At 44.4% G+C, this 25,272-nt stretch overlaps 1 protein-coding gene across 4 annotated transcripts in view; it reads right to left on the bottom strand.

Annotated features, from left to right (window-relative positions):
- The window catches only part of GALNT7 (polypeptide N-acetylgalactosaminyltransferase 7), a 116,065-nt gene that overhangs the window by 6,065 nt on the left and 84,728 nt on the right, over positions 1-25,272 (bottom strand). For 2 of the 4 annotated variants that reach the window (XM_079926102.1, XM_079926104.1), the window contains exons 3-9: positions 18,792-18,958; positions 14,528-14,658; positions 14,202-14,281; positions 11,806-11,988; positions 8,647-8,764; positions 7,170-7,292; positions 3,421-3,639 (exon numbers count right to left, since the gene is read on the bottom strand). In XM_079926102.1, the coding sequence (XP_079782228.1) occupies positions 3,421-3,639; positions 7,170-7,292; positions 8,647-8,764; positions 11,806-11,988; positions 14,202-14,281; positions 14,528-14,658; positions 18,792-18,958 (1,021 nt within the window). Of the gene's footprint in view, positions 1-3,420; positions 3,640-7,169; positions 7,293-8,646; positions 8,765-11,805; positions 11,989-12,131; positions 12,315-14,201; positions 14,282-14,527; positions 14,659-18,791; positions 18,959-25,272 lie in introns of all 4 variants that reach the window. The other 2 variants (XM_079926105.1, XM_079926103.1) reach the window with 2 other exon arrangements.

Genomic DNA, 25,272 nt, shown 5'->3' with positions numbered 1-25,272 from the left:
ATTTCAGATTCATGATCATTCATGTGAATGAGAAGGAAATAGAGCAAAGGGAGCTGACCATGGCGGTCACAGACACTGGCCCCCGTGTCTAGGCCAGAGTGAACTTGGGAGGTAGGGCTCCCACTGCTGGCAGCAGCCTCCAGGGCCTGGGCAGTGAGGCTCCTCTCTGACTACGGATGTCGCAGGTGGGCAGCAAACACGCGTTTCTATGTTTGAAATGCACATTTTGTAAAAAAACAAAAACCAAAAAACCCACAACTTTTTCCTTATTGGAAATATTATAGATTTATATCTCAATTATAAATTACTACTGTATTTGGATAAAATGCTTTATTCATTCCTTCAGTTGGCAAACACTGACTGAGCACCCAGGAAGGTAAGAGCTTCAGAGGAGAAGCAAGTCGGGGTCGGAGGCTCTGCTGTCTGTAGAGAGGATGTGGGCGGAGCTGGAGGCAGCCCCGGGAGAGGACAGGGCAGGGGTTCACCCTGGAAGCTGCAGGGAGGGTGCGGAAGTGCCTTGTGAGGTGCAGGGGCCAGCGTGGGGAGGGTTAAACCGAACGTGTGTTCAGGGGGAGACTGTAAAGGGAGGATGGAACATTCCATCTGTCCATTGGCTCACGCTTTTATTTATTCATCAACTATTACGTGAGTGCTGTGTCAGGCATGCTGAGGGCTCTGATGTGCCAGTGCACGGAACGGATCGGATCCTCGCCCCAGGGAGCTTACGCTCTAGGAGGGAAGGCCGAATATAAGCAAAACCGTAACAGACACGTTAGAAAGTGACAAGTGAGAGCCGAGAAGAGACAGATGAGCAAGTTGGCGGATGGGAGTGTCTCGGGGGGCAGGAGGTGCACAGAAGGCCTGGCCGTGCCTGCAGACGCTCCCTCTGCTTCCCCAGGGAAAGCATACAGGGGGAGGGAAGGGCAGGCGGATGCAGGTCTGCGGGAGGAGGATGAGCGGGGAGGCCGGCCGGGCTGCAGTGCGGCAGGGAGTAGCAGCGGGGCAGGCCGGGGGCAGCAGGGCCCCCAGAAAGGGCTCTGCCCCCAACCAAGGAGTGCCCGGGGCCGCCTCGCGGGGCTTGGAGGAGTGAAGTGGCCCGGCGGCCGTGTTGACAGCAAAGCGGGGGCAGGCAGGACTCGTCTCAGTGGGAGACGTGGTGGCTGAGAGCAGAGGGAGGAAGGTCGGTTTCTGGAACTGGGTGTGGAGTGTGAGAGGAGAGCAGTCAAAGAAAGCTCCGGAGTTTGGGGCCTGAGGCATCAGCACGGGGCGGGGGGGGGGGGGCTGGCGGGTGAGGGGGGCGTCCAGCCTCACACACCCTAGTCTGGGCTTTGGGACAGAGATTTGGGTTGAAGTGGGGGGGCATTTGAGAGCCCTCAGCATGTGCAGGGTGGACTCTGAAGCCTCTACTGGGCAAGCTCAGGGAGAGAATTCATCCCTTCCACGGAGAAGGCGTGTGCGAATGAGGTGTTCCCCAGAGCAAAAGAGAAGCACATCGCGGTCCCGACTCCCAGGGGCTTTGGTCTACTTGGGAGTTAAGACAGAGGTGCAGAGAGAGCGAGAGCGCGAGAGAGCGAGCGAGCGAGAGAGCGAGCGAGAGAGGGTGGGGGGAGAGGGCAAGAGGTGGGGGAGAGAGAGAGTGAGAAAGAGAAAGAGAGAGAGAGAGAGAGAAAGAGAAAGAGAGAGAGAGAGAGAGAGAGAGGGAGGGAGGGAGGGAGAGGGAGAGGGAGAGGGAGCAGGAGGGAGAGAGAGGGAGAGAGAGGGAGAGAGAGGGAGAGAGAGGGAGAGAGAGAGAGGGAGAGAGAGGGAGAGAGAGGGCAAGTGCAAGCGCTAAGTGCTGGGGCTCCTTAGGGACAGACCCGGCCTCTTTCCTCTGTATTTTTCTCATTCTGTCCCATGAAACAATCTACCTGCTGTTGGATCCAAATAAACGTCTTTAGATGCACATGTGGCCTCCTTTCTGGGCCTGAGATCTGGACGGCCCAGTGGGGTGTCTGCTGGGCTCTTCGTGCCCCCCTGGTCCCTCCGGGTCCCTCCCCAGCCGCCCCCTCTGCCAACCTCCCCACCCTGGCGGCCACCCAACCCGATACTCAAATAAAACCAAACCAGCTGTCCTGCTGGCCCACACCCTCCACTGCCCTGCCGGTCAGGGCGCTGCCTCCAGATGAACTAAGCACCCTGACGGGGCCTGTGTCCCACCACCTCCACTGTCACCACCCAGTCCCAGCCACCATCACTTCTCCCTGGAACTACCCCACTGCTTCCTAACCCGCATCCTTGCTTCCACTCTTAGGCCCCACTGTGACTGGAAACACAGCATAAATGGAATCCCATCACCTTTCTGTTTAAAGCCCTCCTGTGGTCTCCCACTCTCAGGAGGACGGCTGCCCTCCTCATCTGCCCCTGCGCCTCATTTCACCTCCTCTTTTCTGCTTATCAAACACGCAGAGCCTTCCCGGCTCACAGCTGGCAGGCACACCGGCATCCTTCCTCGGAGCACCCTTTCCCAGCTCTCTGATTCGCTGGCTGCTCATCGTTCAGATCTCAGACCCACCGTCACCTCCTCCAAGAAGCCTCCCTTACCGGGTCCCTGAGTCCCCTCAAACAGCAGCTGTCTATTTCCTTCACAGCCTTTTCCACCACCTGTCACTACACTCTGTTTTCTGTTTCTCTCTCTGTCCCACTGGCATGCACACTCCCTGAGGAGAAGGTCCTTGCTTGTCACATTTTCTGTCTAGCGGCGCTCAACCGCTATTTGCTGAAAACATGACTAAGCAAGGTCTCGTGGGCTTGAAAGTTCATGGGGGTGTTTAATGCACCTACAGGGCAGCAGATAAGGCACAAGAGTGGGTGCATTCAGAAAGGAGGCTATAGAGGCAAGTTTGAAGAAACAAAGACAAAGCAACACAGATCAAGGCCTTTGGTTTTCACTGTTTTCAGTTACCCTCACTGTCTGGGTGCCTACTGCACATGGGGCCTCCGCGTAGGTCACTGGGACACGGCGGTGAGCAGGGCCCCGGGGCCCTGACAGACGGTGATTCCGAGTTAGGACAGGATGGCAGGCCTGAGTCTCGGGATGGAGTGGGGAAGCATAGAAAGGCTTTTCACTGTGGGCAATCTCCACATGGGCAGTGTAGGGTGGGTAGGAGGTCGCCGAGGAAGGGAGTCGGGCGAGGGGTGGGGAAAGGCAGGAGCTGAAGGGAGCTGACAGCGTCCTGAGCGGAGCAGACAGGAGGGACTTGGGGCGGGAGGTCAGTGCAGGGGAACTATCCAGTGGAAAGGCTGGGAGGTTAACAGCTTTTCACCAAAGTTTCCCCCAAGAATTCTTCTCTCTCCTCCAACATTCCCGTCTCGCTCTGCTTTCTCCCAAGCTCAGTCTCCATACACACACACTTTGAGATCTGACCCCCGGCTGATACTCACTTCTCCCCAGTCGACATTTTTGGGCGGCAGAGGGTAGTGTGAGGTGATATCATAAGCTATTTCTTCCATGAACCATTTGAAACTTTTGCAGTTGTGATCTTCTCGAAATTTCTTCAGCTCTGATATATCCCCATATGGTAATGCCTTTGATTCAGGGCGACTGGCATAGAAGTAGTCTTTATACTCATCCCACCAGACCTCTACAACTCTGACGTAATTCTGGGAAAAAGAAAATTAACGTCATTATAAAAACCAAAAATATTTGTATTGTCATAAACAGCCTCTCTTCGACATATGAAATATGACCAACATACGATAAATTTGTTTCAATAGGACCCGATACTTAATTACAAATTACAAATGCAAGCGAGCTCGTGACTCTGACATGTCACTGTCACGCGTGTTCAACCAGAGTGACGGACACACAGTCTGGTGTCACTGTGCCGAAGGTCCCATACTCTAAGATAATACATTCTTTTTTTTTTTTTTTTTTTTTTTTGCGGTACGTGGGCCTCTCACTGTTGTGGCCTCTCCCGCTGCAGAGCAGAGGCTCCAGACGCACAGGCTCAGTGGCCATGGCTAAGGCCCAGCCGCTCCGTGGCATGTGGGATCCTCCCGGACCGGGGCACGAACCCGTGTCCCCTGCATCGGCAGGCGGACTCTCAACCACTGCGCCACCAGGGAAGCCCTAAGATAATATATTCTTTCCTGCTGATGGAGCTGAGCGCAGAGGGTTGGTGAGAGAGGCTGGCTGGCACCGGGCACCCCCAGACCCCTGAACAATCTCCTCTCTCAGGACCATGCTGCTGGCACGTGCAGGGGGAGGGGTCTCCCATCAGAAACCACTGGGACAAACAACAAACACATTTCTGAAAGTGGCTCTGCCCATCTTGTAACAGCTGTACCTGAACCACTGCACCGTAGCCCAGAATTAAGTGGATATTTTCCCCATGGGGTGCATTTTGAAAAGCAACTAAAGAACAATCATGTAAGTTGATGTGTGAGAACTCACAAGGATCTAACTTCTACTGTTTCACTGAGTGAGCACTCGTAGGCGTGAATCGATGCGATGGACGCAGCACAGACCCAGCGAGGCCCTTGCGCTTGGACATCACAGGGCAGCAAACTTTATGAAGGGCCCGGGAGTCAGTCTTTTCAGCTGGGTGGCCATCCAGTTTCTGTTGCAACTACTCACCTCTGCTGCTACAGTGAGAAAGCAGCACAGGGAACATGCGAACGAACGGCAGAGCTGGGTTCCGACACAACTTTATTTACTGAAGAAGGCTGGGTTTGGCCTGCTGGCCGCAGAGCAGGAACATCTAGTGTTCTGATTAAATTTTCTCTTGGCTACAAGATAACTATCAAAAGGGTGCACGCCTGGCCGTGGGCATGTTTCTGCAAAAGCCCGTGGGCTCAAAAAGTTTTAAGCGGCAGCCTCCTAAAAGAACACAACATTATTGCTAAATATTTTGAATTCTTGCAAATCCACCCAAAGTTAGACACAGTCCGTGTCTTCCAGGTAGTCGTGAACATGAAGAATTAAGGGCACACGCATAAGGTTACGGCAACAAAAAGGAGGAGCATTTAATTGTTTGGGATGGAGAGGCGGGGACGGCTCAGTCCTGAAGGAGCGGTCAGCCAGGAGGGACTGGGACCTGGGGCAAAGAGCAGTGCAAATATATGATAGATCATGGTGCATGTGGCATCCTGAAAGAGGTCTATCACCACAGCTGGAATGCAGGATTCACTGAGAGAAAAGCTGCCTCGGTTTCCTCCTTTTAAGATGAGGATAATTAAGAAGTTAATCGGTGCGAAGTGTTTAGATTTGTACACACTGAGCACTCACGAAGTGTGAGCTATTAGTGATACTACTGATCGTTTCCAAGGGCTTTGCACGTCACCCATTAGCTGACAGCCATCCGAAGGGTCCTCGCAGGCAGCAGACATCAGATTCAGATTTGAGGGGAATAACCGGGGCAGGGAGTGGAGGTGGCCCGAGGGGTGGGACGGAGGGTAGAGAGCCGCCTCTGAGGGAAAGTTAAAAGCTCCGCTCTGAAGAGGCCAAGTCTGAAACATCTGAGGGCCATCTAAGAGGAGGGTTCTAGGGACTTCCCTGGAGGTCCGGTGGTTAGGACTCCGCACTTTCGCTGCCAAGGGCTCGGGTTCGATCCCTGGTCAGGGAACTAAGATCCTGCGTGCCACGTGTTGCCACCAAAAAAAAAAAAAAAAAAAAAGAGAGAGAGAGAGAGGTGTTCTCTAAGACAGCTGACCGTAAAGGTCTGCAGCTCAGAGAAGACCACCGGCTGGAGAAACAGCCCTGGAGGGTGGAGGGGACACGCAGAAGCAGAGGACAGAAGCCGCTGGTGAAGCCTGCGTTTGCCGGTTAATCTGACAGTGTTGAGTGTTTCCCTCTCGTCTCTTTTCCATTTCCTTGTAGCACAGGCCTTCCTGAACTGACCTGACTTTCCAACAGTTCTTCGTGGTTGTGGGGCGGGTTCCAAGGGCGGCTGTCTTCCTGCAACGCCGTCGGGCCCAGTGTTAACTGGCTGCTATCTCTGTCTTACTGCGGAGATTTAAATCTCGTCCCCTGTCCTAGTGGGGCTCCGTTTGGCCACTTCTAAAAAATTTTGGTCGGTTAGAGGGCTGTGTTGATCCTTAAAGCCTAGTCTCTGCTTCTGTTATCTATTCGCTTTGGGGAACGGTCCTGAGTTGCATCCGTAGCCAAAAATAGACTTCCTTCTGCTTTTGACTTGGTTAAGGGCTCCAGAAAATGAAAGACACCACAGTCATATGCTCTTAGAGTCTATGAAAGCCGCACAAACAAAGGGCTTCTAAGTTGCCCCATCAAAGAGAGAGGCCATCGTCCTGCCAGCATTGGGGCTGTGGCCTCTGTGTGAAGCTCTCCTGGTCTGTCCCTGGTTTGAGGGACAAAAGTTATTCATTCACCTTTTGCAAGCACTGTTGAAAAATGTGATTTTGTTTACTACACAAACTTCTATTATAATTACTTTACTTTTCCAAAACCAAACAAAAATAGTGTTTCACTCACGTGTGACTAAGAGACGTTGGTATTTCCCTTTCAACGACTTTCCTACACGGTGTCAGGTTTTAAAAATTTGAGTTATCATTTTTTTTTTTTTTTGCGGTACGCGGGTCTCTCACTGTTGTGGCCTCTCCTGTTGCGGAGCAACAGGCTCCGGACGCGCAGGCTCAGTGGCCATGGCTCACGGGCGCAGTTGCTCCGCGGCACGTGGGATCTTCCCGGACCGGGGCACGAACCCGTCTCCCCTGCATCGGCAGGCGGACTCTCAACCACTGCGCCACCAGGGAAGCCCTGAGTTATCATTTTTTAAAAAAAGATTTTTACTGAAGTATAGTTGGTTTACAATGTTGTGCTACTTTCAGGTGTACAGCAAAGTTAATCAGTTATACATATATTTCCACTCTTTCTTTTAGATTCTTTTCCCATATACGTCATTACAGAATATTGAGTGGATTTCTAAAATCTGAGCTATCTTGACGGAGAACATTCAATACCATTCAATAATGGAATTCTAATCAGAGTGGGATACAAGGAATAATCCTAGAAAACAATAAGAAGTTTCATGAATAAGCCCAGTCTAAGTGAAAAGTGAGAAACAGCGTGACTGCTTCAAAGATGTCGCCTGGCCAGCGAGCTGACATTACGTGGCCACGTGGCACATACGTGTTAGCTCCCTAGCCTTCCCAGTTTTAACCGAAAGACTCACCTTTAGGGTAGGAGAAGACCCGACATAGACAGGCGGAGGGTTCCCCTGCCAGCCCTCAAGACGGTAGATGTGCCCGACACGGGAACAAGGGACAAACAGTAACTTGCCACCGCACTGCCAGATCTGTCAGGAAAGACACACGTGGCAGCTGTCTCAAACGCCCAATCTGTCCTGTAAACATAAACCTAAAATCTAAATTAGACACAGGGTCTACGGGGAATTCACCAGCTAAACAGATCCTACGATAACTTCTTGTTTCTCAAGCTCACATACTAACAAAGAGGCCGCTGGGGAACGCAGGCGCACAGGGCACCCAGGGGCCCGTCCTGAGCCCCTGCAGAGCCACGCAGACTCCTGCGTCCTAACGCGCACTTCATCTCTCCCGGCGCTAACACGCCTCCTCCCACCTGGGGGATTGTTACCATAACCGCCTAACCGGCGGCTCCTTCGCCTCCGCTTGCCTCTACTCAGGCTCCCTTATTTATAGCAGGAGATTAGGCTGCTGAAGGGCAGCTCTGGGTCGTGCTCTCCCGGGCTTAGTCTCTCCCATGGGTCTCCACTGCCTGCCAGATTAAGCCACAGTCTCTCAGCTCAGCACTGAAGGCTCTCCTCACTGTGGACCTGGCGCCCCTGCCCACGCCATCTTCCTGGACGCCTGTCGGATTCATACTGTCAGCTTCTGCCAGACGGTGGGCCCCATGCCCGCCCTGCGCCTTTCCCCGTTCTACCCCCACCTTAGCTCGGCCCGTCTTCCTCGTTCTGCCTCGAAAACATCCTCCAGCATGATGCGGCCTCTGAATCACACCACCTGAATGTCGGTCTACCTTCTGATCGTACTACGAATTTAAGCATAACTCTCATCTCTCATCGGCTGTAAGTTCCTTGACAGCGAGGACCGAGCTCCTCTTCTTCTGTCCCTCAAAGTGCTGAGCACCGGACATTTAAGACAAGAGGTAACGCCTATGTGTTCAGCTCACACTGGAAAATACTTCTTTCTTTCGGGAAGTGGCGGGGGGCACGGGTGGGTGGGTACCGCAGGAAGGCAGCTCCAGGGTCAGTGTGAGGACACACGATCACTGCTGGGGTCTACCTCTGTCCTGAGCTTCAGCAGTGGATGGTCAAACGGAACCCCACACCTGCTGATTCCCGCAAGGGCTCCTATCACAAAAGGCTCCGAGGTACAGAAAAGCCTTTGGGGGTGGGGCGGGAGGGGAAGGAGAGGAGGTATTTTTACTTCTGAAGCTCGCTGGCTTCCGTTTTTAGCTGAGCCAAGTACGTATGTAGTAAGTTTGGAGCTTGCATTTTTGCCTTATTTTTCCCAAAAGGCAAATATTTTTGTTAGTCTTTCCTTATAATTTAGAGAAATGCATTAAACAGGTTTTTTGTTCTTTTTCCCCCCAAAGAAACCAGCCTTATCTGAAAGTCACAAGAATCCATAACTGCTTAGAAAACTGCATTTGTTTCAATGAAATGTTACCTTGTATGAGATCTCAAAGTTTTCACCACCCCAAATCTGGAGGCCTGGATCGTAGAGACCCAGCTCGAAGAAGAAGTCTCGTTCAATGGCGAATAATCCTCCAGCCATGGCTGGGGACCTAAGAAAAAGAAACGCTGAAATAACTTTTAAAGACAAACCCCCAATACCCCTTCAACAACAGATAACAAGCCTTTATGGAATACAGTATAAGTAGTGCATAGAAGAGACAAAACTGATGGCCAAACATTAAGAAATTATAAAGCCTTCATGAAACAATCTGTTCATAATTTCTTATGAATTTACTATAATTTCTAACTGAAATCCTGTTATAGTTCGTTACAAATTAGAGCATTACATCATTCCGCCATTAGAGGGCGCCTTGGTTCCTTTGTTTATTTAAAAATTAAGCCTTAAGAGTTAGTTAAAATGGAATTTTCTCTTTCACTCCTAAAAATACTGAGCCATACAGCCGTGGTCTGCTAAATGTTCCTGAAATGATTTATGAGTCATTCTGGGATGAGTGAAACCATACACCATGGAAGTAGTCTCTCATTTTTTAATTTTATAGCTCAGTGGTTTGCCAAATAAGGGTGTAAATCATGGTAGAACAGCCACGGTTCATTCAGAGTTTGCAAATATAGCACAGAAATGACACAGGAGCATTAGACACAGCTATTTACTGTGTCAGGAGGCAGGGCTGCCAAAGAGTGATCTGTGGTCCTTCTTGAGTGGGACCTTGAATTGGGTTCTTTTTAGAGACAAGAGAAAAAAAGACTTGATAGCTTTTTAGGGCAAGCCACTCCCACCGTTGGGAATAATTTTCACCCCGTACCGTTAGGAATAATTTTCACTCCGTTCCCCCTTCCCCTGGCAACAATGAATTATCACTGCACTCGATTCTTAGGTAGACCCCTCCATTAGAGCCTCTTCATCAGCACACCTGATATTCAGTCTATCACCAATTCCTACTGATTCTACCATCAACACACATCTTGAACCCACTTCTTTCCAGCGTCACTGCTGCCATCCTAGACCAGGCACAGGAACCCCGATTGTGTCCTCCGCTCCCTTCTGCCCCACCCAAGCCCCAGCAGGCAGCAGGCAATGCCTCCGTGCTCTGCCCGACCCCCTCCTGTCCCAGGACCCTGGCTATGCTGCAGTCTCCTGAACGGTCCTCCCTCCTCCTCCACAGGGCAGACTTATCCCTCAGGGCTCGGCCTCAGCGTGGCTTTTGAGACACTTTCCGTGAGCTTTTCTTCTCACCACTCGTCACACTTGCTGCTCCAGTTATTCGTGCAGTTAACTGTTTAATTTCTGTCTCACCCACTACATGTTAAGTGCCACGAGGGAACACATCTCTTTAAAATTTATCCCCAGAAAATAGCGCCTGGCACATAGTAAGCATTCATTAAATATTATATAAATAATGAAGCACGGGGCTTCCCTGGTGGCGCGGTGGTTGAGAATCCACCTGCCAGTGCAGGGGACACGGGTTTGAGCCCTGGGTCCAGGAAGATCCCACATGCCGCGGAGCAGCTAAGCCCGTGCACCACAACTACTGAGCCCACGTGCCACAACTACTGAAGCCCGTGCACCTGGAGCCCGTGCTCTGCAACAAGAAGCCACTGCAATGAGAAGCCTGTGCACTGCAACAAGGAGTAGCCCCCGCTCGCCACAACTAGAGAAAGCCCGCGTACAGCAACGAAGACCCAGCAAAGCCAAAAATAAATAAATAAATAAATTAATTAAAAAGATAATGAAGCAAGAAATATTTTCAATATTAAAGGGAAGCCACATCAGGGGAAAGTCATTCTTTCATAAGGCTTTTCTTCTTAAAGGAGAAACAGCCCTATTGCGTTTTCAGTTATACTTTCATGCCAAATTTATTTAACTGTCATTTAACATTACTCTATTATAACTATGCCTTTTTGATCTTTAAATATATTCCCACTTATCTCAGTACATATTTGAAAATGTATCTTAACATGAAAACCAGTGAGTAACTTAAAGAGAAACCTTCCTTAAATTTTTCTACATTTAAAAAATTTTCTTTCCTAGCCCATGGGATTGGTAGAAATAGAACTATAATTATTAGCCCTTATGTTTTATTAGCCCTATGTTTTTTCTCCCAGAATTATTTGTGAGTCAGGGTAAGTGGGTAAGCAGTAGATTCCTGGACAATTTTTGAAAAAGAACTTCAAAGAGAAATTTGGAAAATGTCAAATAAAGCTGAAAGTTGTATAATTTCCTTATGTTTGCCATTTCAGTATCCTGGTATCATGACACGCCCAAATCCCACCAGCTTTTTGCATGACATTGGAGACACCTTCCCCAAACTGAGTTTGAACATCATCAGTAGCGTAACAGTAAGAGAGAGACCAAAAGCAGAACCATAAGATCAGAAAAATAAAATCAGACACATTTAGAAGCCTACATTAGCATTTATGCAAACATTTAATTTGGGGCCACTCTTTTGAAAGATGGTAAAATGTTCCAGTGAAAAGACCAAAGAGAGAGTAGCACAAGTTGTTCTATTTGAAGAGCCACAAGAAGGGAGAAAAAGGAAGATTTTGGAATGAAGTTTCCTTTTAAATCAAGTGCTCTTCTGAAAATGAAGTAATAAAGGATTCTATGTAACATTTCCCAAAGTCGTGTATTTTTATTCATCAGATTTAACTGGGATGAAATTAGTATTTAAGAGTTAGCATATAAAACCAAAGGAAGAAAAAAAAAACTCTTGTTACTGTCTTTCATTGTCAACACTACCTGCAAAGCATCAAAGTGGATATAAAACTTGGATCGTAAGCAATGTGAGCATCTTAAACTTACAGAATGACATAATCATCAAACGAACAAAATTTCATGTCTAGTCTACTAGGACATGATGGCAAAGATTTTCTTTTTTTCACCTGTATTTGGAACTAATGCCATAAAGCGTGCTCACCCCCAAACGGTTTGCTTTTAAGGAAAAAGCAACCACAAAGAAGCAAGTGTGAGTTTAAACCTCTGAAACAGCACAAAGAAAGAAAGCCTTTCAGAATCTGAGACAGCATCTACAGTTTTAATAACAAGTTTCTTTTTTTTTTTTAGCTTGGCAAGAGGTTAATAGGTTAGCAGCAACTGGAGAAAAGAGAAACAGGTAAGTGATTTAGTGATTACCGATATGGTTCAGTTTTTGTCTTTCTCATTCTCTTCTCTTGAGGGGTCAGAGGCACCCGTTTCCAGAGCATACTCCAATCCCATGCTCCTCGGGCATACCCATCTTCGTCACCACCCCCTTGGGGTACAATTTCATAAGTGTTGCCATTTATGACATCTATAATCGGCACAGTGCAAGTGGTTCTGTATTGTGTTGATGATGGCAGCGAAGATGAAATGCAAGGGCGTGTAGGGACCCACATGTTTACACGAGTACATGGGGAAGGAAAAAAAGAAAAGTACTTAGGTAAACGTTCCACGTAAGAAAAGGAAGTAGTAATCTTTACCGATAAGGTTCAGTTTTATGTTTTCTTTTGGCCTTTTCCTTGTGGCTTAGAGGAATACGCTTCCATAGCAAACTCCAGTCCCAGGCCCCTCTGGCAAAACCATCTTCATCCCCACCTTGCTGTGGCTCAATGGAATAATCATTCCCATCTATGTAATCTATCAGAGGCACAGTGCATGTGGTTCTGAAACATTTACAGAAAATGAAAAAGCATTTAAGAACCCAAAACTGACTAGTTGAGCATGCCTAACTAGATTATCTCTTGTTACTGTGGGTTTGCTTTTTTTCCTCCCCAACTAGGGGATTTTCATATCTAATGGGAAGCGAATGAATGCTTTGAAAAGTCAAGGAGGCTGTTTTCTTAAGGGAAGGAGAGAGGAGATGTCCCTGGGCTCACAGACACATGTCACGGATGAAGAGCCATGAACTTGAACTTAAATAGGATTTCCTCATTTTCACTGTGGTCCTACAGGCAACACCCTCTTGGTAACTTCCCATTATTTACCAGGTTTCCCTGCCTGTTATTTTCCCTCCTTACCCCTCCATTAAACATTGAGTGTGTGTGTAGAAAGATAATACCTGCGACACGTTCAGCAGTGCTCCCAACTCTTTGCTGCTTCCTACTTCTTTGGAAACAGTGACTGTGAAAATCTGTTTTTGTACATTTACTCGATCTTCTTTTCCTACTTCTTTTATTGGGAAAAAACCTTTTCTTTTATTGCAAAAAAAGAGTACTGTATTGTATTCTGGCTTTTTAAAAAAACAAGGAAAGAAAAATCCCTCAAAACCTGCTGAAGAACATAAATAGTGGCCTGAGAATTTGGAGCAAAAAAATATTATACCTTTTATGTGGGCTTCATGAAAATGCTAGAACTATATGACCAATCAGGTGTAGAGCCAGCTCTACAAAGATAATCGGTATCCTGCTTGTTCCAACGTTCATTTTATCAGAAAGAATTTTAAAATGCATCCCCTAAAATGGAGATTATAGTTTTTGACAGCCACGTTAAGGTGCTTTTTAGATGTTTAGAAACCAATAGGAAGGGGAAAATTAATGGGGCTTAGAATTTCGATACAGGGGAAAGGTACTTTATTCCCTCCAGACACTGGACTCCCATGGGCGAGTGGAGGGTCCCTGTGGTATGACCTCCCCTCACCACCCCGAGGACAGCCAGCTTTCACCAGGAGAGGTGAAGGCTTGTTATCTCTCTTTATGATTCTCAGATTTCTAAGTATGTGGTGGAAGGTGTCCCAGAGAGATCTCAGTTGGGTAGTTTCTAAGCTGTCTGATCTGCGGCAAACTAATTAATTTCTGTTAGCCTCAGCATCCTCTTTCGTACAAAGGAGGTAGTAATATCTATCTTGCAGGGCTGCTGTGAGGATTAAATCAGACAGCACGTGAAAATCGTGTCTCATAGATGCTCTGATGATAAAATCCTCCAAAAGTTCTTCCTCTGTCTCAGGCCATTGCCACAGGGACATGTCTTATTTCTTCTAGATTCTGAAATAGTCAGGATTCTGGACTAAAAGCAAGGAAGGCTTTGGGAACTCGAAAACTGCTGCTGCCCATCTACTGTTTCAGACCTTCTGTAAATTGGTGATTACCACATTTCCACAGGATAGCTGTCTACTTCTAAACTTGAAAGGTCCTATGGGAACCCAAGGCCTTGCCACAGGTAAGAGCTGGCCCTTACTGTGTAAAATAATCACTTCAAAGGGCATAAAACCACCCATAGGCAGAATTCCAAAGCATGCTCCTTCAAGCCTTTAGAATGTTACCACAGTGCGCAGGAACGATTAATATTGCTCTTAGAGCAAAGCTTTTGTAACCAGAGGAAGATGATTCTGAGTGAGATGCCCTAGGCTTATCCCAAATGTCTAACTGCCCGCATGTGAATCAGCCCCAAGTAGCCACCTAGATCCACCCAGGGAAACAACTAGCTAAAAAAGAAAACTCAACATACAACTTGATGCACTGAATGGAACTGGAATCAGAAGAATGGGAACATTATTTGTCCTAGGATGAGGTTTACTTTTCAACCAGGAAAGAAAAAAAGCAAGGCAATGTTACCTGTCCTTAGATATGGGAGCTACAAGTGGTGCATACCAGTTAACTGCCACCTCACAGTGGGCATCGAGGTATATCAAAACCTGGAAAAAAAAGAAGAGGCAGGGTGAAAGAAAACTCATATACAGCATGACGTATATCACGTACAATTTAAAATTAGATGCTAATATAAACTGGCATTAGAGTCAATTTTGATATTTAAGTTATGTGTTTAAGGTAGCATTTTCAATTTTAAAAAATTAAAAATTAAATGGGTACTTAAAAATGTAGATGATCTTTTAGTTACCAAATCCAAAATGTTGACATAATAGATATCAAATGTGTCCTACCTGTCCAAGTTTAGCCTTCTGGGCACCGATACTTCGTGCCTGAATTAAACCTTCTCTTCTCTCATTTCGAAATACCTTGACTAGGCCATTCCACAGCTTAATATAGTCATCCAGTTTTTCTTTTAAGTGTTCTATGAATAAAAAATTCAGTCAACATTATAAATTATAGTTATGGCTAATAAACCACTTAAGCTATTTTTTTAAATTAACTAATTAATTTATTTTCGGCTGTGTTGGGTCTTCATTGCTGTGCGTGGGCTTTCTCCAGTTGTGTTGAGCGGGGGCTACTCTTCATTGTGGTGCGCGGGCTTCTAATTGCGGTGGCTTCTCTTGTTGCGGAGCACGGGCTATAGGCGCGAGGGCTTCAGTAGTTGCGGTGCACATGCTCAGCAGTTGTGGTTCGTGGGCTCTGGAGCGCAGGTTCAGTAGTTGTGGTGCACAGGCTTAGTTGCTCCGCGGCATGTGGGATCTTCGTGGACCGGGGCTTGAACCCATGTCCCCTGCATTGGCAGGCGGATTCTTAACCACTGCGCCACCAGGGAAGTCCCCACTTAAACTATTATTTTTCTCAAGAAATGAGGATAGGCAAACAGGTCCTTTGAGTACTCAGTAATTTTACACAGACCATACTGAATGTTAAATGTATAGGGAGGTAAGGTGAAGTGTATTACTCGAGTTAAATTTTGAGCTTAATATACCTACGGAGAACTAGCTAGCCTGAGAATTATCAAACCTCTCTCTAAACATTAAATAAATGATGACTATGCCAACTGGCATGAAAACTGAAAAAAATCAAATGTTAATATCATATCTAGAAGCTTTCAGGCACAATAGTTTTTTTGCTTTTGGAAGAAGCAGTGGTTCAGGATTTCTGAAGATGTACTGCCTATAAATAACATGACATGGCCTTCGGGATCCACACAGGGTATAGGTTAATATTTGTTTCTGAGCCATCTTTCTACTACAATCAGTGTTGAAGGGAGTAGTCTTGGTGTGGTGATGAATATAGTTCCCATCCAGTTGGCAAGTAACAATAAAAGATCCCATTTTCTTTGTATTTTAAGCATCAAGTGTCTGTATATATATGTGTGTGTATGTATATATTTATAAATAAATCTTTACATATTTATATAATAAATACATATATCATTTCCACACATATGCCTGTATTATATGTACACACACACACACACACACACACACACATATATGTTTGCAGTTTGGTAGAGAAATTTTTGTGTTATAAAAACAAGATACATTTGCCAAACTTTCCATCTTGGCTTCCTAGTTGCAAGAGAACAGTTTTTGTTTGTATTACTATGAGCCAATGAAACTGACTCATCACAGCCACAACTAATTCCTGGATCCTTAAAAGATGTTTCTTGAAGACACAAAAATTATTTTTAAGTTGTTTAAAATTTTGGCCCATGAATACAAAAACAACCCCCAAAACAGCTGTATTTAGTGATGAGCCCGTGGTTAAATGGGCAAATCAGGCTGTACATTTAATACTTTATTCGTTTTTAAGGAGCTTATAATTAGCAAGATACTCACACATGGGTATTCAAAATTGAGAAGAAAAAATTTTCCATTCTCTACTTTGGTGTCCAGTTTTAATGAGAATTATAAATAAAATTCTCATGCTGAGTTACAATGTTTCCCCAGAAATTCTTGGTAATTTTCCTTTCAATATAAGTTTTTTTTGTTGCTGTTGTTTTTTTTAAGAAAAGCTCTTACCTTCCTATTTTTTTTTTAGTTCTGTACAGTCCTAAGTTTTTTTTTTTTTCTAAAGCCCCTTCTGACTTGCATTAGGTACTTTTTCGGATATGTGATCTAAATATATGTAAAATAAATTGTTACGGCCAGAAATGAGTTGATGGTGTGCTCTTTAAATTTAGATTCTAGTTAAGATGACCTTGGCTGCCCTTGGGTCTCACTACAGTGGACAGATCAGTGCCCCGAAGGAACACGGCCCCTGCTGGGGGATGATCAATCCTCCCCAGCCCCAGCCCGGACTGCACGCTGGGCCACCTGACTTGCTGTGGCCAATGAGAAGCAGGCGGAAATGATGTGCACTTGCGAGCGGAAGTGCTCCCGCAGCTTCCTTCCCTGAGTGCTGCCAGGAGGACACGTTGTCCGTGTAGCCCTTTGCCCAGTGCACAGGTGGAGAGGAGTGGTCTCTGTTCAAAGGCCCCAGACCCTTACGTTTTGAGGACATTGTAACTTCCAGAAACCCGAGGGTTCTGAGCAGCCAGCTCTTTTGTGAGGTTTTATATAAATTAGTTAAGTATTTTGTCTTTAAAAGAAAAATTATAACTCAAGAGTTTTAATTACTGAATATATTGGGGAAAGAAAACAATCCAAGTTTTCACCTAAGGCAGATTTACCAAATGCTGTATAGTTTTACTGAGGATAGGACTGACAGATGTTCAAGGGTGTTTTGAAATTGGGAAGAGTAATTAAAGACCTTCTGTACTTCTGTCCAAGAGTAGCCCCAATCAACGACCCTGCCGACACTGTTAAGCTAAGCAGACCCTATATGTAATTGCTTTTAAAATGTGTTACAAGAGGCTGTTAGAGATTTGTAACAACAGAAGCACTTATCACAAAAAAATTAAACTGGACAAAACACTTAAGCCCCCAATTTTGTCCTTTCCTCGGGCCAAGCAAGAAAGCAAGATTTTAGAATGGGAAACACCTTTTGGTGTATCTTCACTTTTTTTTTTTTTTTTAAAGACTATTCTGAGCTTTTTAACTTGTATTAATAACATAGTGGTTCTTAAAATCAATACAGTCACAGACATGGGATTTCTCCAAGCTGTTTTTGTAGACTTAAGTTTTGCTAAATCTAAAACATTGTTGGCACCAACAATATCACTTAAAAATGTATTTTCAAATATTTATTTGAGACAGGAATAGTGTTCTTAGTGAAAATGATCCCGTTGTAGAAAATTGCAACCAAGATGTCTAAGCTAAAGGCATTTGATGACTGAAAATCTAAAGTTATACATTCCCTGCTGTAATTAAAAATGATTAGTTGAAGAAAGTGGTAGGTCACATTTCTGTTTCTCTCCATGCTAATATATGTATACAAGATCAAGATTCTGCTTGTGTCCTTGCAAAAACAGCAGAGGTTTATCCAGACTGCAAGAGTTCTAAATTAAGTTTTGGAGGAAGCTTTTGTAAAGCCATTTTGAATGGTATTTTCATGCTGCCTATGTTCTGACTTCTTTTCTAACATTATATCCAGTGGTATCACTACTTATACACAAAAACTCTCTGCAAAACTCATTTGCCAAAAAGCAGACATCCTGTTGTCATTGAGTTGTCTGCGCTCTTTGGTCAGTTTTCAAAGGTTTCAACTCAGCTTTATGACAAGCAAAGAAGAATAAATAACTGCCCAGACTTGGGTTTTAGCAGCATAATTACATGCTGCTTTGGGGTCTGAGCTATAGCATTATCTATCTTTTGATATTTACATCATTAAGAAGATATATTCAGCTTACAATAATGGATCTATTTGAAGAAAAATATTTTAACTTAAAAAACCCCACTTATCTGGAAAATCACTGCTCCATCTCTCTCTAGCCAAGTTGAACCAAGAATAACCGGTGTCTCCCTAAACGTGTTAGAGCTTGCTCCACAAAGAGAGTAAAAAAATAAAACACAATTTCCTTCTATTCAATTATCTTAAATCAAATCTAGAACAAAATAAGCTTTAGTAGCTACTTTCTCTTATAAATAAAAATAGTCCATGGTTTCTGGTCAAATTCAAAATACACTGAAATGCAAAATACAAGCTATTAAACAGGTATATAGGTTTCAGTATATAGATGTGGACGGAGCTTTGGGTGGCACTGCAATATACCTGCCATTGCATTTTTTCAGTCATTCAATAAATTACCTCTACGATTAAATTTTTATAAAACCCAATGCCCAAAGAATTGGTATAGTATAAGACCGCGGTTAAATACACAGACTTATGAGCCTATAGATTTGGATGCAGCTGTTAATTACTATCTCTGTCACTGCTGGCAAGTTACTTAACATCTCTGAGCCTCAAGTGCAAAATGAGGATGAACAATATGTATCACCAGGCTTACTGTCAGAACTAAACAAAATAATTCACATACAATGCTTAGCATAGTGCCAACTTGTTGATAATAGATGTTAATTATTAATTTCTGAAGACTATTTTGAGATCACCTTTTTGCAATTGCTTATAATTATTTTACAGACAAAATGCCGATTCCATAGCCATTACCTTTGTTACTGAAATCGTCAATTAACACGATTTCTGCTAAGTATTTCCTTGGAGTCCTTTTAATTACGCTGTGAACTGTTCTCATGAGGGTGGACCACCCTTCGTTATGGAAGACGATGACAATGCTGGCCGTGAGCAGGTTTTCATCATAATGCCAATACTTGCATCTACAAAAGGAACATTTCATCATATTTATTCAGAGGTAATCTGCAATGTTTGGTTCCAAACTTACTATGACTACGTCTTCTGATTGGATTAAATATTATGGACTTAACTAAGGGAAGTGAATGAAATACATCTTATCTTTTAACAGAAACCCAAGGTAGAAGAGAGAAGCTGTTATGAGATGAAGTTACTCATATTCAAGCTACTTCTTCACCAACCGGCACTTATTGCGACAAAGAGAACTAATTTGTGAATTTATGCTTCTCAGCTGGGGATGGTATTAAGGTTTGTTTTCCATGACTTCAACCTCAGTTTATTTTCTGCTTTAAAACTTGAGCTTCTGGTGCAAGGGATTTATTTTACTTGCTGTGAATAAACCACTGTATAACTGTGTTTGAAAGCTGTCCTGTTCTAATATGGCTAAAACATTCAGAAAAACATGAAATGGGCTGAAGTGCAGCATACGAGAGACATTCCAAAATTAACTGTTGGATGAATAAACAAAGTTCTAATAGTGTTTAGAGTTATCAGATTGACTAAAGAAGGGTCTTTAAGTGTTTTACGCAAAATTACTTCAATAACTGTAGCAGGGATAAAGTTGCCAGAAACCTTTTTCTAGTTGGAAAGAACCCCCCTGCCCCCCTACACGGTCGGCCCTCCATATCTGCTGGTTCTGCATCTTAAGATTCAACCAACTGTGGATCAAAAATATTGGAAAAAAATTCCCGAAAGTTCCAAAAAGCAAAATTTGAATTTTCCATGGCAACTATTTACATAGTGCCTACCTTGTATTAGGTATTATAAATAATCGATTGAAAGTATACAGGAGGGTGGTGTGTATAGGTTATATGTAAATACCATGCCATTTTATATAAGGGACTTGAGTATCCACGGATGGATTTTGGTATCCTAAGGGGTCCTGGAACCTATCTCCCGGTGGATAACGAGGTACAGTTGTGTGTATATTATACATATACAAGCATATGTGTATACACATATATGTGTGTATGTACACACACACACCCACTTTTTTCTGTTTGGTTATGGGAGAAGAACAAGACAGTAAGAACACGGCAGACGAATGAGAACAATCTGAGACCCGTGTTCTTTCTGCAGGAGTTAGCTTTCAGAACTAGCATCTGGTGCCTATTACCTTCTCCTTGGTAAGTGGAAAAGAAAGATTTTTTTTTTAATCCCAAAGCTTTTCATGGAGGAGTAAAAAAGCTTGTTCCCAAGATTAAATTTAAAACCATTAAAGCAGCAATTAACATTATCAGCTTGATAACCTATACCACCATTATCTAAAATAGGACCTGGCCCAACAGAGATGCAAACAATGTTTTCTCTGGGTATTTATTTCCATTTCAACGTAGTTCTCAATTGTCTGTGTTCTTAGAGGTTGCTTTTATAGAAATACAGACTGAGTCTGGAATCCATCAAATCTTATTTCTTACATCTGCATTTTCTTGTTAAAGGAGTAGTAAGTACCTGCTACGTTCTGAGCTAGGCACTAGCTCAGCATCAAGGAGCAGACACAGTCTCTGCCCTTATGAAGCCCACCGCGAGACACAGAGCAAATGTCTGCACTTTCTCTGCGTGTGACAGTGGGGAAACCATGGTGCTTTGACAGGTGGCCCTAATTCAACCTCAAGACAGGTGGGCAGGAAGGCGTCCTGGAGCCATGAGGTGAGAGTGAGACCAGAAGGATGATTTAAAAAGTACTGACACCAAAGAAGTGAGGAGGAAAAGATAATAGCACACAATGAATTGTGTGCATGTGATTCAGATAAAAAATGAATAGACGGAAGATCTATACCTTTGGAAGGTAGAATTAAAATATGAAAAAAACTGAAGAGGAAAAGTTACAAAAGGGCATTTGCAGTATAATTACAAATACCAGCATACTTATTATGTGTCAGGCACTATTCTCTGTGCTTTACTTTTATTAACTTATCTAACCTCCCAACATCACAATGAGGTTAGTACTATTAATGTTCCCATTTTACAGATGAGGGGACTGAGGTCAGGGATAAATGACTGCCTAAGATCACTCAGCTAGAGAGTAAGGAAGCCAGGACATAAACCTAGGCTATCTTGGGTTTATAAGAAATCTTGTTAAAAGTAAAATGAAAGAAAAAGAAAAAACACTAGCTATACCTATCTATGAATGGCTAAGAATTGATCTAAGGTCTAAGGTCTAAGAACTGATACTGACATTGAATATAATTGAATATAATGTCAATACAAGGCACTCATCGAGCTTATTATTATGTGATGGGAGCTCTCTCCCCTCCCGCTCTTCCCTGCCCTTTGTGGCCTGGAGATACCCCAGGAATGGGGAAGGGGGTGGGGGCATGGTAGCCTTTGGCAACAAAGAGGGCTTTTCAAGGTTGGGGGGGGCCACGTGCTCTTTCAGAGTACCAAGTTGAAAAATACAGTAGTGGAGGGATGCAGATTTTGAAAGAAGATGTGATGAGTGTTTCTGGAGAGAAACTAACCTGGGCAGGTATGTCTAATTTTGGAAGGGTAGGGACAAATGATCTCCCTCCCCGAAACTGCAAAAACAAGCAAACGCTCTGATGGAGATTCAGGCAATAATTTTCTTCCCTGAGTCTAACCACTGGGCCTAAAGAAGCAGAACTGGATGGGAAAGACACGGATTTTGGTTTACAACAGACACCAGAATTGGTGAAGATATTTAAGTCATGGAAGGAGATTTGGAACTTGCTGATTTCTAAGGCAAAAGATGACAGCTTGGAGAAATGAGCCAGATGAGGACTGTTGGAAACAGAGGGAATGAAGGAGAGGAGGAGGGAGGAAAGTGAAGACGAGAGGGGGCCCACAGCGGACACCTTCCTGTCCCAGGGACTGCTTGGGCAGACCGTCCATCGGAAGGTCTGGACATGCTACCTTGCATTCCTACAGGACAAGGGGACAAGAGCTGGAAGAGAGTGTGTTTCCAATTTCTCCATCTTCCCTCACCTCTGTACGGTTTGGAAATAACTCCAAAGATGTAAACTAGGTTATGTGCCAGTAACTACAACTCTTGGTATATATTTTTCCTATTTTCTTTGTCTTAAAAATTACCAAACAAAAGCAATATTTTTTTTGAGTCCATCTCTTAAAGTAAGGGAAATAAAAGCAAAAATAAACAAATGAGACCTAATTAAACTTAAAAGCTTTTGCACAGCAAAGGAAACCATTGACAACATGAAAAGACAACCTACTGAACGAGAGAAAATATTTGCAAATGATATGACTGATAAGGGGTTAATATCCAACATATATAAACAGTTCATATAACTCAACATCAAGAAAAACAAACCACCCAATTAAAAAATGGGCAGAAGAACTGAATAGAGATTCTTCCAAAGAGGAAATGCAGATGGCCAACAGGCACATGAAAAGATGCTCAACATCACTAATCATGAGGGAAATGCAAATCAAAACCATGATGTCACCTCACACCTGTCAGGATGGCTATCATCAAAAAGAACATAAATAACAAATGTTGGCGAGGATGTGGACAAAAGGGAACCCCTGTGCCCTGTCGGTGGGAATGTAAATTGGTGCAGCCACTGTGGAAAACTGTATGGAGATTTCTCAAAAACCTGAAAACAGAACTACCATACAACCCAGCAATTCCACTCCTGGGTATATACCTGAAAAAACCAAAAACACTAATTTGAAAAGATACATGCACTCCTAAGTTCATAGCAGCATTACTTACAGTTGCCAACATATGGAAGAAACCTAAGTGTCCATCAACAGGTGAATGATTAAAGAAGAAGCAGTATATATATATATATATATACACACACACACATACACACACACACATATACCATACACATACATACATACAATGGAATACTACTGAGCCATAAAAAAGAATGAAATTTTGCCATTTGCAGCAACATGGATGGACTTGGAAAGCATTATGCTAAGTGAAATAAGTCAGAGAAAGACAAATACCATATGATATGACTTATATGTGGAATCCACAAAATACAACAAACTATGTGTATATAACAAAAAGAAGAACATTCATAGAGAACAAACTAGTGGGTACCAGTGCAGGTGAGGGGCAATATTGGGGGCAGGGAGGTACAAATTGGTGGGTATAAGATAAATAGGCTCAAGGATGTATTGTACAACATGGGAAATATAGCCAATATTTTGTAATTACGACAAATGAAGTTACCTTTAAAATTTGTATAAAAAATTTTTTTAAATTGAAAAAAATTACAAAAGCAATACACACTTTGTTGTACAAAATCCAAACAATATAGAAGCATATAAAGTAAAGGTAAAAGCTGCCCCCTTCCCTCTCCCCAACAAATCTCACCTCCTAGAGGAAATCATTGTCACTAGTTGTTGTGTTTAGACATTTTATGCTCATGCAGACATATAAATGTATGTCTAGATATGTCTAGATATATTCAGATGAGTATGTATAGATTCTTCTTTCATGTGAGTACGTATAGCTTTATCCTGTTAGCTAATTCTTTGTAACTATTGCACAACATTGCGAAGTATGGCTGTTCCATCATTTTTTTAAATTAGTAAATGTTTTTGGCTGCACCACGTGGCTTGCGGGATCTCAGTCCCCCAACCAGGGGCTGAACCTGGGACTTGGCAGTGAAAGCCCAGAATCCTAACCACTAGGCCACCAGGGAACTCCTGGCTGTTCCATAATTCATGTGACCTTTTCCTTATGGACAATTCCGTTGGCTCCACACTGTGACAATGATCATCCTTATGCATAAATCTCTACACTCGCCCTTGCCTGGAATTCTTCCTACAAAAGACTCAAGACTGTAAGCACATTAAGGACAGGAACCTCATCTGCTTTGCTCACCACCATCTAACACAGGGCAGTTGCTCGATAAATATTACTGAATTGCTCTAAGGGTATTTTTGAAATGCCTCTAGATGTGTTTTCTCCTCTGCGTAATGTCCACTCTCCACTCTACGGTCCAACTATTTTGAGGTACTGTCAAGAATCAGTCAGTCCGTACGGCAGGTGGAGACAGATGCTCTTCTAGCAGGAGAGGGGGAAAATCTGGAGGAAGACCAAAACAGAGCAGATAGTTGATAGACCAGAATAAAAGCAGATGGAAGGAGGGGCTCAAGCCCGGCCTCCCTTTCTGAACTTTAGGGGAGAGGCCCATTGGGGAGGCTGCAGCATGGGGTAGAGATGATGTGGGTATGCGGGCAGGGGGAGCTAAGCAGTCCCTTCCCACCTCTTCTGTGCAGTCTCCTTGGCTCTCGATGGAGCCAGAGAGCGTAGACGTTTTCCACCTGCTGTCAGCAACAGAGTTAAAAACCAGGGCTGCCAGGAGCCACCACATAAGGAGTAAGGCGACGTGCAGGGAAGCGACGGGGTGGACGGCTTAAGCCGGAGCCTGGCCCGCGGGCTCGGAGGATGCCCATGAGAGCCGGAGGGGAGATGAGCGCCCACAGCGGGGCAGGCGTGGGGAGGGGCCCACAGGCTGGGGTGCAGCAGGTGAGCAAGGTCAGTACACCTGGGAGCCAGGAGTGGGTGGCAGGGATGGCGGGTACCGGCCAAACTGCTGCCAACACCTCGAGGGCGGCACCCTCCTGTCGCCCCCGGGCACGGGAGCAGCCGGAGGGGGACGTGCACTGCAGGTGGGCATTTGCGCTGGGAGAGCACGCAAGCAAGTGCCGATGACACTGCAGAGCCTGGACCAGAAGACTCAGTCCTGAGAGAAGCACCCTGTGTTGAGGTCAGACCCCCATTCTGCAGCATTTCTCTCACTTTACTGGCATAAAATCTGTAATAAGCTCCAAGAAGGAGGAGGGCCAACGGAAACACAATGCCACCTTGCAATGGATGGGTTCTGTTACAGAATTTGAGTAGTTTCTCCTTTCTGGCGCTTCATTTTCCAAGAAAGCTTAAAGACCCTCGGCACCAAGGGCATCGTGCTCTGTGCTACTTATTGCAGAACTCTCTGGCCGCACATACTTATAGCTGATTCACAATGCTGTGTTAGTTTCAGGTGTACAGCAAAGTGATTCAGTTATACATATATATACACATTCTTTTTCACATTCTTTTCCATTACGGTTTATCACAGGATATTGACTATGGTTCCCTGTGCTATACAGTGGGACCTTGTTTATCCTGCAGAGTTTTTCTTAAAAGTAATTTTTACGTAATATTTCCATGGCACCTATGTGGTGTCAGGTGCTTGTATCAGAAGACAGGAATGACGAATTTTCCTAGTGACTTTTCTATAACTTAAAAAGTCAAAAATAGATTTCATAACCAAAAATGCCATGCCTATTAACA

Source organism: Stenella coeruleoalba (genome assembly GCF_951394435.1).
Source record: "Stenella coeruleoalba genome assembly, chromosome: 7".
Classification (NCBI taxonomy): domain Eukaryota; kingdom Metazoa; phylum Chordata; class Mammalia; order Artiodactyla; family Delphinidae; genus Stenella; species Stenella coeruleoalba.
This window is presented reverse-complemented; position numbering and strand designations above follow the sequence as displayed.